Genomic DNA, 20,529 nt, shown 5'->3' with positions numbered 1-20,529 from the left:
GAAAGGATCCCTTGCAGGGGCAAGGCAATTGGCCTAACTCCTTAATTAAAAAAACGAGCCTCTAGTAACAAACAAACGAAAAGATGTGTTAAATGAACTTTCCCCCAAGGTAGAAAAAGAGAGAAAAACAACCGTTCGGCCTAAAAGATACAGAAGCTGAACCTTTTGGAAGAAAGCCAAATAAGATTTAGCTGGGGGAAACCAATCGTAAAAATAACACTTACCAAGAACTCAGTGGGATGTCGGCAGAACCTCAGTAAGAATCGGTTAAGGAAGAAAAGAAGATGCTTAGGCCTTAACAGATTTGACCAAAGCAAGAAGAACAAAAGACTTAAGAGAGAGAAAGGAGGAATCGATCAAGAAGGAGTCAGTTGAAAGCAAGGGAGAATGAGAAATGAATCGATCCACAAGTAGGACTAAAAATCGAAAAGGGTTTGTGAGAGAAAGGACAAGTGATATTCAGCCAAAGAAAAGAATGCCAATTGAGAAAAGGAGTGATGGCAAGAAATTGGTGGACTAAAGGGTTAGAGAGAAGTGTAGAATCGAACCAAACTAAAATCGCAAGATACTCGAAACAAAAACAAAGTGATACACGGCTTCAGAAACAAGGGTGAAAGAACCAGAAATTATCAAAACCCGAAAATGAAAAGCGAGAGAAGCTCCCAACCTCAAGGCCGAATTCCCTTGCCAAAGTCCTTATTCGGCTACAACTCTTCTCCCTTTCAAATCCCATATAATCCTCCTCAAATCACTCCCCTGTTATCCCCTCAACTAACAAGTTCAAACTCTACTCAACCAAGCAAAGTTTCGGTCAAACATAACCTCCTCCCACGACCATCAATAAAAATAATCTCCATATGCACAAGCAGGGATTCAAACCTCAGACCCCTTGTACACTTCACGCGTCACTATCCACTAAACCAACAGGCCCATTCTGTAAGGTTTTTAACAAGTTTTTCATATAACCATACCGACCAAAGGTAGGGGTTTAACCTTAAAAAATAATTTTTTTGTGGAAGCCAAGGCTTAAACCCATGACTTCCCAGACACTCCTAGAGCACACTACCATTAAGTCAGCCATACTTTCACGTCATAAACACATAACAATAATTTTAACAGGGTTTTCAAGATTTGGGGATTTGGGACTCTTTTCTCATTAGAAAGCCACAATTTGTGATTTTCTAACTGGGGCAACATAATACCCCCTAACATCTCTAAGTCTTTTGAACCCAATATTAAACACCACACCGGAGGTTGCGCGCTTGCTCTTTTCCCTATTATTGACCTTATTTCTTTCTTGAATGGCTAATTCCATTCTTTGGGCCTTAACAAGCAAGACTACAAAGTTTATGATCTCGAGGGCAGACAACAGTACCCTCAATTCCTCATTCAATCCTCCTTCAAACCAGATAGTCACTAAACTAACTAAAATTGAGACAAAGGAAAGTGCACTTATCGAATAATAGTATAGCTATAGTGAGTCGGGAATATCGTATCCACGAGGACTAAAAGTACTAGTACTTACTATTTTTCTATTATCTAGCCAATAAATTGAAGGAATTATTTTTAATCTAAATTTAACTAAACTAATTACTAAGAATACGATAGAGAATAAATTAGGAAAATAATCAAATTAAACCAATGAGATAGACAAAACCCAAGGAAGAATCTACCTAGACTTCACTTATTATTTTGAATCTGAATTAAACGATTTATTCACTTGTGCCTTGATCCGTAGAAATCTCTAAGTTATGTTAATATCTGTTTTGAGAGTAAAAACAATTGATTCTAGGTTTATTAATTGAAATTTCTTTCTAATTAAAACCCCTATTGTCGCATTAACCTGATCTATGAATTCCCCTATTAGATTTGACTCTAATCTGATAGATTTATGTCATCCTATTTCTAGGATTGCATGTAACTTCACTCAATTATGTTAGATCTACTTTTAAATGGGGACTTTTGCTCCACTGAATAAGCACATTTAACATGAATCAATATCCTGAAAATATCAAAACATGAAATAAGCATACATAATTGAGAACAAGAAATCAAGTATTTATCATGTAAAATCAGAAATTAAATAACAAGACCTATCATAGGTTTCATCCGCCGTAGGTATCTATGGAATTTAGTTCATAATCTGGGATGAAAACATCTTAAAATTAAAATAACAACAAGACATAAGAAACCCAATAAAACTTCAAAGGAAATTTGAATGAAGATCTTTAATCTTGAAGGAGATCTACTTCTGAGTTGATTCCGATGGTGTTTTTCAAGTAATTTCTTCTTTCTTATCTGCGTGTCTCCTTTAAGTCATCCTCTAGTGTGTATTTATAGACTTTAGAATGCTCAGAAAGCCTAAAAATTAGGTTTTTTCACGTGTTTGGGAAACAGGGAGCAATATTGACATAGTTTAGCACATAGACGTGTGGCCAGCCCGTGTGGCTCACATGGGCGTGTGCCCAGCCTGTGTAGAAGTGCCCATGCCGTGTGGTTCATGAAAAAAACTCTTTTTGTCTGATTTTGGCCCATTTTTCGCTTCTTTCACTTCCCTATGCTTACCTAAGTATAGAAACATAAATTTAAAGGATTAGGAGCATCAAATTCACTAATTTACATAAAAAATTATCCAAAAACATGCCAAGCATGGGATTAAAATATGTTACTTTTATGGTTTATCAAAACCTAATGCACAGGCCTTCCTTATCTGGCGCCAAATCTTTAACGTACTTGCTTAGCCTAATAAACTCATTCTCATACTCAAACATTGTCATTTCCCATGTTTGAGTTCCAAAAAGTCATTTTTCATTTGTTCAACAAAGAGTCTGTTAATGAACTTGTTCTTAAACTTATTTAGGAAAAGTCTCAATTCACCTGATCTCTTGGTACCATGCTAGATACTGTGGTTCACCACTAATATGCCTCATCCTCCAACAGAGAGATGTCGCATCTTAAACTCTCTACTAGGGAACACTATAGCTTTTCAACTGCCCGATAAACTCGAGAAAGCCAGTTTTCTGCTGTAACTGAATCATCCTTTTTATTGCTTCGAAACTCTTCGGCACCCCATTTACGGATGGTCTCCACTAGGTCCTCTTTAAAGACTTCTACTGTTAGAGCTAGAGCTGCAGGGTATATTGGTTATGAAACCGTTGTCCTCACCATCTCCTTTTGTCTCACCGACTCATCACAGTGTATATGAGATAAGGTTAGGGCAACTCCCATGTAATGGTCTAACCATTTCCCTTTCATTTCAATTAAGGAATCTCGAGCCTCAGTCCCTAATATTCCATTGCTCAAAAATGGTGCAAGGTTGCTCACCTATGGAAGAGATTACTTTGTATTTCCTCACCCTCATCATCCCTAACATTCACAGATATTCTTCTTTCTTTGCTACATTATGCACAAATTTTAGTAATATTATGGGAAATTCGACCAAATTTAGGTAATATGTATTATGGGGTTTCTAACCGACATTGGTTTTCGAGAATTGACTAAACCGAAGCTCTAATATCAACTAAACTTGTAACACCCCACATCCGACCCAATCATCGAATTCTGATGTGGAGCATCATAGGTTGACCTGATTAGAAAACACAACTTATAACATCTCGATTTTGGCAGGTATAAGGTTTAGTGTATAGTCCTAAAATAGTATGACTGGCAGAGTGGTATTCACTCGAATACATCTTTTGGCGTTTAGAGTAGACGGATACAGTTATGTGTTTCAGTTAATGAAAACGCTATGTCAATTAGAATAAGATAGCGACCAAGTAGAAAAGTATTGAAAGTACGAGTTCACATCAGAAGTATAGTGCACTTTTAATCGTGGTATTATGCAAGTTAAGTTGCAAGGTAAGTTGGTTAGTAACCAACAGAATGTGAACTGGAAGAGTTAAAAGGTAAAGGGATACTCAAGTAAGTTTCTCAAAAGTTGTAGACTTTTGGATAAGGCAATTCAGTAAAGATGTAACATTTTTCATGTGCAAATAGGGACTTAGATTATATTAATAGATATTCAAGTTTGGATAAATAAAGAATTCTCTTTTTCTTTCTTCTAGAATATTGTTATCTGAGGCTTAAGGAGCAAAATGTATTTCTTTAAGCTGAAGATGTAGTCCCAGATTTCATCAGTGAATCTCTATGTTAAGGCAAGTTTTATGACCGTGTGTGTTATGAAAGATTAGAGCTGTCAGAGCGCATGACTGTAAGATAAAGAAGTAAGGATTTGTATGTGGGTTATCTGGGTTAGAGATGATTATAAAGTTTATTTGAACGAGTTTTAATGGTGTTTGTAGTGGGCCAAATTTGCTCGGGCCCACTAGAAACCAAAATATATACAAAATAAAAAAATAATAAAATAAAAAAATTAAACCAAACCAATACAACAGTCCAGTTTTATAACAGACCCAAACCCAACTACATAACCCAAGTCCCAAACAAGCCCAATAACTAAACATAGACCCAAACCACAAGCCCGATAAGCCCATTGTTTGGAGGACAGAAACCCTAAGGTTTCTTCCCCACTTTTGCACCGCAACCAGGCAGCCAAGCCCCAGCCCCCACGCCAGCTACCTCCGTACCCTCCAGTACAGCCCCCGTACCCGCGCCAGCACAGCCCCGTACGCCTCGCGCCAAGGGCCAGCGCATGTCCTCTGCTCCGTACCTGTGAACAAGACAAACCCGTACCTGTGAACAAGACAAACACAGCAACAGCAAAGCAAGGAAATATTGTATTTTTCTATTTTAGTTTCGGCTATAAAGCCAAGAACGCACCGATTGTATTTTTTTTACGAAGGCTTACACATTTACGCCTACAAAAAAAGGAATCAAATAGAAAAGGTGATTTTTTTTAGTTATCCGGAATTGCTTTAGTTTTCTATGAATTGATTCGTTTTCTCCTCGAGCCTTCCATCATTTTTTTGTTAAGAAATAAAAGAACAAGAAAAGAAGGGCTTACCTGTGCGAATGGGCCATCGAAATCCCTCTCCACTTCGCCGAAATCGAAGCTTGGGGTGGGATTTCTGGGGCTGAAATCGGTGGTCTTTAAGCCGAGGTTCTAGGCGAGGGGCACGCATGTGGTTCTCCACCGTTCGCAGTGGTGGCGGTTGGACTGCGCGGATCCTGGGGTCGGCCGAATGGGAGCAATAGGCTTTTTTTTTTTTGTTTACTTTGGTTTTTTGGAAAAAAAAGAAAGGGGACGGAGTCCCATTTAGGGTTTTGTTTTTGGTCTGTGAGGGTGCATAAAGCGACGACGTTTCAAGCCAAGTTCATTGGCTCTGAAGCGACACCGTTTGGCAAGCCCTATACCTGGGTTCTTGAGGGTTATTTCAGCGTCAGACCCTCCCTTTTCGCATGTATGGTCAATCGCGTCCAATTTATCTTGTTTCCCTTTTTAAATTTGGACTGGTAATTTGCGCTCATTTGCAATCGGGTCCGCACCTAAACGCAGCACTCTGGGATCTGGTATATTGCCAATTTTAGTCCCCATGCATTCGCGCGTGTTAAGCTTTAGTCCTTCTTATTATTTCAGCAACTTATTTTATTTATCAATTGTCCTCTTGGTTTTACTTCTGTTTCAATTGAGTTTTTCTTATTTATTCATTATTTTCAGCATTCTTTTTTTTTTGAAACCCTTTTTTTTAAAAAAAAAATTACTTATCAATCACCATTTAATATATTATTTTGGAGTATTTTGTTAAGTTTTGCATGGTCTTAGTTCGTTAGTCACACTTTCATTTATATATGTATATATGTCCCTATATGTAACTATATATCTATTTATTTATTTTCCTTTAAACTTGTTTGTTTAAAATGTTCTTTTATATATATATATATACTTTATAATAAGGTCAATTTCATGCATATCATTAATATTATATTATTTTACACATATATTTGCTTTTAAATTTATTCTCATCTCTTATTATATAATTTCACGTGATATACATTTTAAGCTATTTTATATATATATTGTTAACGTTATGTTATTTTATTCATATGTTTTCTTAAATTTATTATTGTATTTTATTATATAATCCTATATAACACATCTTTTAAATTATTTTTATATACGTATATGTTTATAGATATCTATATTTGATATATACGTTATTAAACTTATGTATTTTATACACATAGTTTTCTTTATATATGTATACATAGGTAGGTTCTTAAAACTATTATATAATTGGTTATAAAATTAATTTAATCATGCATGTATTTCTATGTTTTTACAAATAATTATTTTTAGAAGTTATTTATATATATATACATATAATTTGTAGATCCATTATGTTTTTAAAGATTATATCGTATTATATATTTTTATTATTTTTTTTAATATATTTTACACATTTTAAATTTTTATTATATAAATCCTCATTTTTAAAACCAATATTATTCAACGTTTTGGTATGATATTCGATTTAAACATTCATTTTATAATATGTATTTTAAATGATTAGATGTATATCCCAACTTTTTTTTCACAAATAAATTTTAAAGTGCACCAATCCATTAATTCGCATGTAGCATAAATTATTGATTCATTAAATCATCTTTGATTCAATATCTTATACTACTTTGACTCTTAAATTTAATTTTGTTCTGCATATATTTTGTTGTTTGTTCTATATTGTAGCATATACGTTGTTATTGCATGGTATTCATCTCATTGATGTGATAATTATTCTCCATGCATGATTGAAATTGAATTATATTTCCAAGCTAGTTATGCTTAGTCATTTAAGTTCTCGTTAGTTGGTTAAATAAATTGTATTGCCTCCACTCTTCCCTTGTCGCGTTTTATGCGTACACATATGACCCCATATCATCGTTTTCCAATCGATTTTTGAAATGTGGTTTTATAAGATCCAAATTTTGTGATTAAATCCGTCTTATTTCAAATCGAATTAATGCTTTTTTAAGCTAGTTTCACAACTAGTAAGAATTCTTTAAAACGAAGGCGACATTCGATATTTGGTAATTCTCAGAATTGTGCCCTAACCTATTGGGTTGCAATTTCTCGTTTGCTTAAAGTAATCAAAGGTTCCTTTAGAATTTCACCCATATCTTTTAAAAATTCCTTAAACGAAGGCGATGTGCGATATTTGGCAGTTCGCGAAATCGTGCCCTAACGTGCTGGGTTGCAATTTCTCGTTTGCTTAAAATAATCAAATATCCCTTCAAAATTTCAGTCATGTCTTCTAAAAAAATCCTTTAAAACAAAGGCAATACTCGGTGTTCGACAATTTGGGAATCATGCCCTATCATGCTGGGTTGTGATTTCTCGTTTGTTCAAAACAATCGAATAATCCTTTAGGTTTTCACTCATGTTTTTTAAGAAAACCCTTTAAAACAAAGGTGATGTTCGATGTTTGGTAATTCAAGAATCGTGCCCTATCGTGCTGGGTTGCGCTTTTTCATTTGTTCAAAACGATCGAAGATCCCTTCGAAATTTCACTCGTATTTTCTAAGGTGAGGCAATGGTCGTTGTTTGGAAATTCGAGGAATCATGCCTTACTGTGCAGGGTTTCAGTTTTTCGTTGGACTAAATAGTTGAGCATCCTTTTGTGATTTTCTAATTATAAATTTTCGGACGTCGAAACAATAAGATTTTTGGCAACCAACTCGGGTTATTCAAATGTTATTAAAAAAGAATCACATTTCAAAAACATTTTTAATTTTAGACATAAGGACAGTATTTAATCGATTTGGTACCAATTTTGAGCGTAGTGAGGGTGCTAATCTTTCCTCATGCGTAACTGACTCCCGAACCCGTTTTCTCAAAAGTTCGTAGACCAAAATCATTGTTTTAGTAAACCAAAATTGTTTTATTAAAATAACCGAATTCCTAGGTGACCTGATCACACCAAAACAAAAGATCGGTGGCGACTCCATGTCTTATTTTCAAAAAGTCGATTCCCTTGTTTTTCATGAAATTTAAAATTTTCAAAAAGGGATGGCTTCGATAGTGTTCTTCTATTTTATAAGGCAATTATTGCTATAATCCCTAACTAAATGTTAGATCTAGAGTTCAAGTTGCAATCCGTGGATGTCAATTTATTCTCTAAGTCAACCCTTTTATGTATACGGTGCATTCGAGATGTTTCTGTAGATTGTGTTTGAATTACAAAACTGAAACTAAGAACGTATGGTATGATGATTATTTTGTTGTATGAATGTTTAATGAGTTTTGCATGTATAGTTTATATGGAATATGACAAGTTAAGTATGTAATAAACATTCTGATGTTGAAGTATGATTGTATAAGTACTTCTAGAATGTATGAGATGAAATATATGTTAAGTCTTGAATGGTGTCAATATATATAAAGGGTTTGTCAAGTAAGTTTGTGTTTGTTCACTGCGGTGGAATCAAAAGGGGTTCGTCAGGACTTTAAACACGATCTTTGAAAAGAAAAAAGCCCGTGGTCATGACATCCACTGAAAAGAATCTAAAGGAAGATGATTACCTAATGGGGTTTTCTATGTGTCCCAGGACAATGATAGGCAAACCTCACATAATGCGAGTTTAGGCAAATCCATATAGTATACACGTTAGGAAAGGAAATGTCTTTGTGGCATATTTCGTAAAGGATGCCTTCGTGGTGCACTCTTAAGGACAGACCTCATGGCGAAATTTGAAGGAATAACCTTTTTGGCGATAATAAAAATATTAGCCTTTATGGTAATCTCTAAAATGATAGCCTTTGTGGCAACAATCTGAATGAAATGCCTCTGTGGTGCACTCTGAAGGAACAATGTTCATGGCAGACTCTAAGGAAGATGCTATAATAGGGCACTCTGAATGAATGGTATTTATGACTAACTCTGAAAGGAAACGCTTTTAGTGTGTAAGGGTAAGTCTTGCAAGATCAAATTTTGTATTAAATGGTTTTAGTGCGCTCAGTATGGTTCGTAAAAGTAATCAGTAAGTTCAATAAGGCACAGTGTCTCTATGGGCCACAGTAAAGTATCGTATAATATTATGATTCAATTGTGAATAATGAATTGAGAAGATAAAGAAAGGTAAATGGGTATTCTCAAGGAAGATTCAAACTGTATAACTGAAGGAGGTATTTTGTCTTCTATGTACATGATCATTCATGAATTTCAATGAAACGATGACTCCGAGTTATGTATGCAAGAATAACAATGTTTCGTCTGTATAGACCTCTGGAAATGAAATGGATAAAAAATCATGAAAGTTTAAAATGAAGAACGTAAGTGATGTATCGAAGATATTGATGGGTAAGACATGATCTCAGTGTAAGGTATGACATCTATAGTGTATGAAGAATGGAATTCTAGAAAAGTATTTGCCTTAGACAAGTTGAAGGATAAGAACAATAAGATGGTTATTTGAATTACCAGATGCAGTGTGCAAATATGATTTAAGTAATCAGTGTTTTTCTTACTAAATTCTTATGAACTTATAATGGGTTATACTTTATGTTTCAAGTTGAAAGTGAGACTATACTTGAAGGAAATATGCCAAGGCTACACCAAAGTAGCGACGTATCAGATTATTATGCATACAGAGCAAGCTTTGTTGGCACGATCGAGCCTGGTCTGATACATAGAAATCCTTAATTCAGGATAACTATATTAAACCAAGACATCAATTTTGTTATACTTGTAATTAAGTTATCTATGTATTATAATTGTAATTCATAATTGTTTACACTTATGTATTTTTGATGAATTTTTATCTTTAAGTAGTGTAATCAATCATAATTTGTATAAGTTACATCTGTATTAGAATGGTAACACCCTAGATTCGAATCTAGTTCATCGGATCGAATTTGGGGGTTACACACATATTTATTTTTCTTTAAAGAAAAGATCATTAGATACCCCCTTTTCCCAGAGTAGTATTCCTTTATTTTAAAACTATGTTTATTTAGAAGCACTATTTTAGAATAAAAACTCGTCACACTTTAAGGGTTAAGATGTACAAGTTTGACCCTTGGTGACTAACATCAATTAGTCATAATAACATTATGCCATCAAGCCTTCCATTCAACATTCAACGTGTTCAAAATAATGTTCAATACAGATTGATAATTTCAAATGGCGGTTTCTAACAGTTAACCTAGCACCCCCAACAAATATATGTAACCCCGAAAATAAGAAGGCTAAAAACTGGATGCAAATTTGGCTGTACCCCTTCGATCATCACGCTTAACGTGAGAAAATGAAAGGAAGAAGAAACTGGGTAAGTTTGTGAGAACCTAGTAAGTTCCTGGGGATAATAATTCCACCATGATTACTATCAAACAATAAGGAAAAGAAATTCGACTAGATCATGATAGTTGGCAGATACTTTACTTTGTTCTGGATCAACTGGCGGATGATACCAAAATCATACTCAGACTATTGGTGAACGAATCTGGTTTCTAAACTCATTTATGATAGTTATGGGCACATTTACTCCTTGAATAAGCCATTTATGTGGACTACCATTTATGACAGACAGGCTTACTGTTCATGTTATCATGCAACATGCAAAACCACATGCATCCTTTTTCCACGTACACCCTTCATTGTATTAGCTTCTAATCCCGATTCTTGAATAACCAAATTTTCCTATATCTTCATATCCACTCATATGAGCAATATAACAACATCACCTCCGTATCCTCCTAACTCCCCTCCTTGTATGAACACATATGTGTTCGCTTACAAGGCTAGGGTTTCACCAATCACGGTTTACATTTAAGTATCATTTGTGTCTTTTTTATCATTATATACAACATCCCTTTAGTACCTCTTTGAACCAATTTGGATACAGAGCTTATGCACCAAATAATAAATAATTTGGACAAGCCTATACAACAAATAATAATTTCATAATGTTAAATGGTTGAGATTTTTTCAACACCACCAAAAAAAAAAGGAAGGGGATTTAGGGCTTTGCTGGCATTGAGGAAATGATGTTCAATAGTTCATATGAATTTGTGGCTACAGTTCAGAAAGCCTAAAAAGCTATACATTTGGATATTCATAAAAGTCAATCCAAATCAGTACAATTACTCTTATGATCTAAGCTGCCTGCAAAAGAAAATGCCAAATTCAGTTGGCATTGCCCAAATGAACTAAAACAAAATTCCAACAGTAAATATATAAAGAAAATTGAATGTCACAATACTGTACAAGTTCACAGTATACAAATACATATTTAGGGTCTTTTAAACCCAATATGCTGAAATGGAAAAGGGTTCACCAGCATTGTTCCTCCTTGGAAATGATCACTTGTAAAATAAGAATGAAAGTAAGCCATATGCATACTGTTTATACCTATTGGTGCATGCATTCATGGCCATGCCAAGATTAAATCTTATATTACATAAAATGAGTGATGGATGCTTGTATTTCCTCCAGTGTTCTCTCCTTCGTCTCTGGGACTAACTTGGCCACGAATAGGACAGTTAAGCCTGAGATTCCCGAGAAAAAGAAAAATGTACCTGCAGTGATGTTTGCTCATACATTTTAGTTCTGAACATTGATATGTTAATTTACTCACTTAGAGAAGGAGAGATATGGAGGATGACCTGCTAAGCTCCAATCCATCATAAAATTGAAACTGTAAGTCATTATCCAAGCAGTGGACCAATTGACTAAAGTCACCAGGCTTCCAGCTTGAGCTTTAACATTTATAGGAAATATCTGACAAAGAATATGGACCATGTTTTAGTCAAATGAATCTCTTGTCTCCAGCTATTGAAGAAAACTTGATATGTAAGCAATGATGAAGCTTTTTATCTCAGAATTGGCACAAACCTCTGACATTATAATCCATGGTATTCCTCCCAACCCTATTGTGAAAGCTGTAGCAGCAATCTGTTTTTGCATTATTGATCAGTTTATACATGTAGTTTGGCTCAATATGTACAATAGTCAAATAAGTGAAAAGCAGAAGATTGTAGGACAAACTAAAGTACCAAAGTACTGCTAAGTGCTAGAGGTGGAGTAAGAGCCTTCAAATTGGGGAGTTCCTGATTGTGAAATAACATCAAAGTTTTCAGGGAAAAAACATAAGAATTTGAAAGCATTAAACAAGAAATGCCATTGTCAATCTCTTGAAGAAAATAGCTAAATTCTGTTATACCTTAAAGCAGAATGCCAGTCCCTGGAGAAAGTAGGAGAAACACAATCCACTTGCAGAAACCTGCCAAAAAATTGGATTAAAATTCTATTCTTTTTAACTTGGTTTGTTCAGCATTTTTACAATCTTAAAATGAATTGTTTACAATACTAACCAAAAGAAGTGGCCGTCTACCGGATCTATCCATTAAAAGCAAACCTATAGTTGCTGCTGGAACCTGCGAAAAGAAACAATGTAATCAACATGTCTCGGAATTCGGAAATGCTTGGAACACAATTTGACATTCATTACAAGTTGGAAAAGTAGCCATGAAGGTACCTGTAAAACAGCTAAAACTTGAAGGCCAAGGCTACCTGATATACCTGTTGCAAACAAGACTGTTTTCATCTTTCTTTTCTCCCACCACTACCAGGTATTAAACTTGTATTGACAACAAAAATAATTTACCGGATTCTTTGAATATGCGGCTAGTATAATATACCACAGCACTATTTCCTCCTAGTTGCTGCAATAGCATTAGGCCAACTCCAACCTGCAAATTCCAAGAAGCCGTATGTAAGTGATCAGGCAAGTCATAAATGGTGAGTACAGATTATTAAGCTAATGTTATTCTCGGCTCACAATGAGTGCATTGGCATATCTCCTTTGGAACAATTCAAGGAAGCTTGCTTCTGTTTGTTGCTCAAGAGTAGCTATATAATCCTACAAGAGAAACGTAAGCACATAGCGTTTCTTGTTATCATGAGGAAACAAGTGTTCACAATCTTTAGAAGATAACAAGATATGAAGCTAAAATGATACTCTGATCTCAGCAGCTTCTTCAGAAATATCTGAGTTCTCTCCCCTAAGACGCTTCAAGGATGCTTCAAACTCTTTTTCTCGACCACATTTTGCCTGCAAAAGCCAGTCACATGTTGCATTTTCTCGACCACATGTTATGCACTTAAAAAGCGTCCTATGATTGGCCATACTACTGAGTTAGACATACCAGCCATCTAGGGGACTCTGGAATGAAAAACAAGCCTATTATCTGTACTACACAGGGAATAGCACCTGAAGGAAATAGAATGGATAATACATAAATAACATAACACTACCTTTAGCTTTAAGTTAATAAAAAAAATCAAAGTATATACCGATCATAGTCAGGGTGCGCCACGAAATGAAGGTTCCAACGAAAAACATAATTGCAAACCCAGAAGAAGTCATCAACTGCACCATTGGGAAAACTCGTATCTAAATAATGATGAGTTTAAAAATCACAATCAGTTATGGGTTTAGTATATTTTACCTGGTTTGATGATGCAAAGGAACCCCGGTAACTTTTAGGTGCTATTTCAGCTATATAAACAGGTACCTATTTGATATGGAAAGTTCAGCTACTATATATACATGTATCTCAATAGTAAGTTACATAAAAGCTGATTTAAGTTGATGAAATGTGAAGTGTAAACCTTAGTATATTTACCACATAACAGAAAATAGAGACTCCGAGTCCGATCAACAGCCTTCCAATATCCAGCCACAAAGCGTTCTTATAACAAGAGTTGAACAACAACCATTTAAGATCTTACAGATTGGTGTATATGGAGTTACAATAGCCTGTAAATGATTCAAGCTAGAAGTTAACCTTTGCAAATGCTATTGCTAGCCACCCAACAGTGCACAAGACATCAGAGAACCACATTGCCTGTTTCTCACGGTACATGAACACATTAATTAAGAGGGATGAGATGAGCCATTATTCAACAGGAATTTAACTTGAAATCTTATATGATTATTAGATCTTTGGAAGGTATAAAGGCTTAACCAAAAGAAGAAAAAAGAACTTACACGTTTCCTACCGATAAGATCTGCTATCTTCCCACTTAGAATTGCTCCTACCATTCCTCCAATTGTAATTATTGAACCGAAAACAGAGTACTGCAATTGGGTGACAAAGATAGGATAAACTTAGAAGGGGAAAAAAAAAAAAAGTATACCCGTATTTGTCACTCGCGTTGATTCGAGTAAGATAGTTACATAAACCCAACTGGAGCTTTCTTGTGCTTTAAGTAAGTGGAAGCCTATTGAATATATGATTTTTTCTGTCGTACAAAAAAATAATAATAAAGGAAATGAATGGAACAAGATTCGGGTGTACTAACTTCTGCCAAGGAGAGGTCCAGGTCTTCCATGATCCCTGTCTCCGCTGGTGATGAATAACCAAGCTGGGTTCATGCAAAGTTAGATCATTATCAGTAATTACCAAATAATATAAATATTTGCACATATTATTAAATTTAAACGTGTAATTATTAAAATATTGATCATGGATGAAACCACTTTACTTTCCGAATTCCGACTAAAAAACCTGGAACAAGAAGAAGAAGAAGAAGAAGAAGAAGAAGAAGAAGAAGAAGAAGAAGCAGAATAAGAGAAAAGGGTTCGGAAGAGAAGGAAGTACTGAAGAACTTACAGAACATCCATAGCTGAATGAGCCACAGACAGCAACAAACGTACAAAAGACAAGAACAAGTGTTAACGACGAAGCTGCCGGCTGAGATGGCATGTTAAGGTTGTCGGTAAGACCGTCACCGTCGGCGCCATTGCTGGTTGGTTTTGTTTCATTTGGTGGTAGTTGATACCTGCTTGTTAACAACCCTTCTTCCATAATTTCCCTCACCATTTTTCCAATTTTGCTGGTTGTTTAAATAACCAAGTTAGATGAAGCATCTATCCATCTGCCTTTCAAATTTTCATATAAAAGAACTTTTATGGACATACTTTTAGATGCATGTTTTCCATGTTTGATTTATTTTTGGAATAACTTTACATTAGTTAGTTATATTTTAAAAATATTCAATATATTATGTGAATTATCAATATACATTTTATTAAGACATTTATACTACAAAATATAAATACCACATAAATATTTTATGAAAGTACAAATATCATATATGATATTTTTTTTATTTTTTTATATAGTTATTGATTTGATTATAGGAAATTATTTAAGATCTAATTTCATTTTCTTTGAATTGAAAATACTTATATTTGTATTAGTTCCAATAAGTATGGCTTATAATAAAATATAAAAATTAGAAGGAAAAAAATGTTGGTGGGACATGTAGCACTATTCTTAATTACTTATTGACCTTAAAAGTTTGATTTGATAATACTAAAATATAGGCATAGGGTTAGAGGATAATTATGTAATATGGGACCCAATTTTTAAGCTTTAATTTCTTGACATTGGGTTGAATACATTTTTGTGGATAAATTATTCACAAAATCTTTTCTAGATTTGATTACATTTTGCAACTACTCTACGCTAACGCTAATTATAGAATACATAAATATATAAACAGATCTTAATTTTTTTAATAAAATTCGTGGTAATTTAATTTTCCATGTTTCTCTCCTCTCAGAATAATAACCCCACCATGGATTGTTGTTCCGGCAGTCCTTTCGAATGGATCCGATGCTGATAACTGATACCAGTGGATCTATCGATTTGGAATGCCTTGAGTAACTTCATGCAGTGGGCTTCCACTGAGTCGTTATGGCTCGTTTCTCTCTTTTGGATGGGTTTTTGTTCAGCAATGTTTAGTGTGTCGGGATTAAAATTTTTGTCTTCCAATCCGTACCACGTTAGAAGATTTCTTAAATTTAAATTTATTTAAATTAATTTAATTATTATAAAATAAAAAATTTTGATAAAAATTTTCTAAAACACTAAAAACAGTGTGAAAGCAACTCAAAAATAAAAAAAAGCATTGAAAAAATATAAAATACACAAGAATACAATATCCTCAAGGTGTTTGATTAAATATCTTCTGAAAATATTTTATAACATATAAAAATTAAATCTATAGTAATATTATACTACTATAATATAAATATTAAAAAAATATTAATATGATTATATAAAATTTTAACAAATAAAGATATATTAAATATTGAATATTGAATATTGAATTAAAAATAATATCAGTATATATTTTTAATGTTTTTTAAAAAAATATGGGTGGGACTAAAATGATATTAAGTTGGCATGACTTGAAATATCAGCCTAAATTTTTGTTAATATCATGTTTAAGCTTGGTTAGGCTCATGAACACCTGTACTCATAATTATATTGAATATTTCATTATGCCTTGTTTTATTTTAAGGCAAACTACACCTAATATCACTAAACTATTACTAAGTTTACGATTTGGTTACTAAACTTCAAAAAGTTAAAAAGTGGCAACTAAATTATTCAAAAGTTTTCATTTAAGTCACTAGACTATTAATTTTTTTTTTAAAAAGTCTAGCTAACGAGCTCCAAATGATGATTCAATAATCAGTATAGTGGGTCAGTACCTAATGACGAGTAAAAGAATATATCTTAGAAACAAGTCGATTTAGCGACCAGTGTTGGAAACCAGAGAAAAAAATTATTTAAATTTTGATTCACAAATTCGTGCCATCCAAAGATATTTCATAAAAAAAAGCTGAACTATAAAAAAGAAGTAAAAAAAGAACTTTTAATTAGTGTAAATAGTGTAAACAAAGAAATTTAACTATTATGTAACAATATTAATGGTTGAGTAAGTTAAAAGTAAATTTTTTTAAATAATTTAATAATTATTTTGCAATTAATTAATAGTTTTACCTTTTATTTTATTGACAAGTGAGCCGTGAAAGGACTTTTTTATTGGAATGCTAGAAAGAAACAGTCAACAGCAATTACTGCTATGACGAAGACAAAAGCTAATCCGCAAGCAAATGATGTAATAGATAGGTTTGAAATCAAAAGGTTGTTACAATAATTGGAATTTGTCAATTTCTACTTAATTTATAGGGAATTTCCTTTCGAAAATCAAATTAAAAAGAAAATTTTGCCTGAAAGTCAAATTTAGATTAGTCAAGTTTTTTTGTTACAATTTTCAAGACAACATTTTTTATTTATTTATAAAATCTCCCTGCCCAACACAGATTTTTCACTAAAACATCTCCTCTTCTAATCTTATAACTATTGTTTCATATATTTTAGAGAGTTGTTTTAACTAGAGTGTATAATTAAGTAGTTAATAGATTTCTTTTATTTTAAATATGAAGCTTAGATTTCAAGATAGGATAACTTAAGGTTAGAGAGTTTCCATTTTAGGGTTAGGTTTTAAATACAATTAAGTTTGGGTTCTAGTTAGATGTCATCATATCAAAGGAAATTGTTGAATGTAAGTCACTGTTACAAAAATCCAATTTATCCAATCACTTGTCGTCTCAACTTTTTTTTATACCAAAACAAGCATACAAATTCTACATTACGTGATGGTGTGTAAAGCATGCTTTAAAATCTGTTTTAGAATACTATTTCAATTAATATTAGTATTGTTATAAATGTAAGAGAATGTAAGTTTAAATACATTGAAATATATTATCCTCTTATTTAACGATTACGGAGGGGTGATAAATAATTTTAAATATTATATAAAAACAAAGACTAAAATTATGATACTACACTAATATAAATAAATAAATAAATATGCTTTAGAATCAGTCGATTAGGAAGCAATATTTGTAATTCAAAATTTTTTGTTTTTTTATATTTTTTAAAATTTTGTTGTTGATGTTAAGGGATTAGATATTAAGGTGCTTGATTTTTTACTTCTTAAATTTTATTTTCGGTTACAACATGCTATATAAATTCAACACTTATTTAGTACTAAAAATTAGAGTTTCTTTGGCTATTGAGTATTTTCTTTTTACACCAACAGATTGGTGTTTTTATTGCCTATTTATGTGATTATTTTTTGTGAGTCATTCATTTCGATATCTCAAATAAAGTATCTTTTTAATCGGATTTGATAGACACTATATCTTTTAATTGACTTGTTTAATTTTGATTGGATTAAAGATCATTTAGATTATCTACTAACATAAATTATTTTTTTACATTATGATCCAACTGCATAATGCAATTTAATATTAATTAAACATTACATAATCAATAAGCTGATATTTTATTTCATTTTGCTTTACGTGTAAAAACTATTGAACCTTATACAAAAGATATTAATGATAATGATAGAATTTATTAAACTAATTTATTCGAAAAATTATAAGTACATAGATAATATCACTACACTAAAGGCACTGTATCCCAACACTATCAATATTCTCTTAGGCCCTAGAATTCTCATAAGTTGTCTCCCGAATTCTATGGCTCTTTTTTAATTATTCATAGAGTTAGTCCTATGACCTATCAAAATTCATTTATTTTAGGTTATTTTTAATCAGGGTTAGTTGTTTTTTTTTAATTATAAAAAGAGAGTAAAACTCTAACACCACCGTAACTAGTACGACTTGAATTCAAATCACATATGATTACTAAGGTTAAGTTGTTTTATTTCCCTCTAGAAACATATTTTCATTGATTGGTTTTGTTTGATCTTCCATGCTTTCCCTCACCATTTTTCCAACTTCATTAATTTTTAAATAACCAAATTAGATGAAGCATCTAGGCATGTGCCTTTCTGCTTTTCCATGTACAGAAACTTTAATGTATAATAATAATTGATTTGATTATAGGACCTTAGTTAAGAACTTTTTTCAATTTTATTATGATTTGAAAATCATTTCATTCAATAATTGAAAATATAAAAATTAGAAAATAAAATTGATGGGACAAGTAATGTACCTTAATTTTTAATTTACTTGAATTAAATATCAAATGTTTTTGTCCCACTCAAAAAGGTGAGCCGAATAAACTGTTTTATTTAATTTTATTTCTTGCTCGAGGAATCAATTTTGACACTAAGTTTGTTTTGATAATACTAAAATATAGGCATAGAGTTAGTTTATAATTACGTGTGATGTACTAGAGGTGTTTATATTTAAAGTTTGGGTTGAGTTTAAATGTAATATTAATATATTTTATGTTTTTTTAAACTTAGCTTGGATCAAAATATAGATCTAAATTTTTTTCTAGATTTATCTATGTTTATAAATAATTTACTCAAGCCCATTTTAAACCTTTTTCATATTATTTTTAAATTTTTTTAAATATTTATTTTATTTTAATATTTAATATTTTTATTTTTATTTTTTTATTTATTGAAAGTTTTATATAATCGTTAATATTATTTTAATGTTTATGTTAAAGTAATATTATAAATTTAATATAAGTTTATTTTTTTAATATGTTCTAAATTGCATAATAAATAAAAATAACATAATATAAAATATTATAAACTTAAAAATAAATCGGGTCGAGTTCGATCATTGAATGTTTAAGCTCGAGCCCGACCCATATTTTAAACGGGTCTAATCTTTTTGTCCAAGCCCATTTTTTAGGCTTAATAACTTTACTCAAATCCTTCCAAATTTCAAACAAATTTTCGGGTCTGGACAAATAACTTGATCCATGAAGAAGTCTAGGTCGCACCAATTTCATGAATTTTTAAGCTTTAATTTCTTAATATTAGGTTGGATACATTTTTTAGATAAAATTTTCACGGATGTTTTGTAGATTTCATACATTATTCAAATAATCTGCCCCAATGCTAATTATAAAAAATATATATGTATATTTTGCTCTCTAAATTTGTTTATTTGTGATATTTTTTTTCTAATTAATATTTGAATTTGAATTTCATTATATTGATTGATAAATTTACCCTAACATCATTAATTTTTGTTGAGGCATTAATAGCCCATGTGATAAGTTCATAAATGTCAGTTTATCTGTAATAATTTTCCATTTTAATTTTATTATTTAAGTCCTTAATCATTTTATTTTTACTCATTTTATTTTTTAAAGTTTAGGTGAATAACTAGAGAAAAGTCAACTTAGAAGATTAATTTTGATAATTTTTTTTCAGATTGGACCTTCAATTGGTACTACTTCAATATTTTAGTTATGATTTGAGTTAAAGAAAATGATTCTGGGTCTATAATTTATCGTTTTGAAGGAAATTAAAAATTTTAATCAAAGTTATTTCATTTCTGAAGCTTAAAAAATATTGAAAAGATGTCTAAAAATGGTTTGAAAGTTTGATGTGAAAATCTTCTAAAAAATCTAGAAAAAATTTTCTTTATTTAATAAATGATACTTTTGTATTTTATCTAAGATGTGATTTTTGCCTATAAATAGAAATTGTTAAATTAATATCTAGAAATATCCAATTTAGTATTATTTTATTTTTGTGTTTGCTTTTCTCCATAAGTTTCTAAAGTCTTCTTAAAGCATTTTCGATATTTTGATTCTAAAAGTTTGTGATATTTAATTGCTCTTTATTTCTTTTTTGTTCTTTAGTATTTGCATGCTTATGTTTTAATTACAAATATTCATATTTTTTTAATATTGGTACTGTACTTAATTGCTTAGAATATTTGTCTTGTCAATTGTTAAATCCGTAATTATTTAATTGATTCTAATATTTG

At 31.9% G+C, this 20,529-nt stretch overlaps 1 protein-coding gene and 1 long non-coding RNA gene across 2 annotated transcripts; both read right to left on the bottom strand.

Moving 5' to 3' along the window:
- Nucleotides 1-4,251: 4,251 nt before the first annotated feature.
- On the bottom strand, nt 4,252-5,625 carry LOC107887846 (uncharacterized). The gene is made up of 2 exons (XR_001681212.2): nt 4,964-5,625; nt 4,252-4,669 (listed from the first exon to the last, which is right to left on the bottom strand). It is a non-coding gene; the product is annotated as an uncharacterized lncRNA (long non-coding RNA).
- Nucleotides 5,626-11,105: 5,480 nt separating this feature from the next.
- LOC107887835 (sugar transporter ERD6-like 5) lies at nt 11,106-14,853 on the bottom strand. The gene is made up of 18 exons (XM_016812064.2): nt 14,573-14,853; nt 14,262-14,324; nt 13,948-14,037; nt 13,745-13,804; nt 13,583-13,648; nt 13,406-13,471; nt 13,251-13,326; nt 13,103-13,167; nt 12,916-13,008; nt 12,736-12,816; nt 12,562-12,646; nt 12,433-12,476; nt 12,269-12,331; nt 12,118-12,177; nt 11,951-12,004; nt 11,790-11,849; nt 11,561-11,675; nt 11,106-11,473 (listed from the first exon to the last, which is right to left on the bottom strand). Exons 1-18 carry the CDS (start codon nt 14,780-14,782, stop codon nt 11,352-11,354), a joined length of 1,473 nt encoding a protein of 490 aa, XP_016667553.2. The 5' UTR covers nt 14,783-14,853; the 3' UTR covers nt 11,106-11,351.
- Between the last annotated feature and the right edge of the window lie 5,676 nt (nt 14,854-20,529).

This window comes from Gossypium hirsutum, chromosome A11, assembly GCF_007990345.1.
Source record: "Gossypium hirsutum isolate 1008001.06 chromosome A11, Gossypium_hirsutum_v2.1, whole genome shotgun sequence".
Classification (NCBI taxonomy): domain Eukaryota; kingdom Viridiplantae; phylum Streptophyta; class Magnoliopsida; order Malvales; family Malvaceae; genus Gossypium; species Gossypium hirsutum.
Note: the sequence above shows the minus strand (reverse complement) of the source record. Positions and strands in the feature narration are given on the sequence as shown.

Bases quoted from the DNA above. Each gene is read 5' to 3' on its own strand.
- LOC107887835 (XM_016812064.2), bottom strand. From the start codon at position 14,782: ATGGTGAGGGAAATTATGGAAGAAGGGTTGTTAACAAGCAGGTATCAA. The intron at 13,168-13,250 runs GTATATACTTTG...TATTTCCTTCAG, and splicing joins GCGCACCCTGACTATGATCG to GTGCTATTCCCTGTGTAGTA. The intron at 11,850-11,950 runs GTACTTTAGTTT...ATGCAAAAACAG, and splicing joins TAGCACTTAGCAGTACTTTG to ATTGCTGCTACAGCTTTCAC.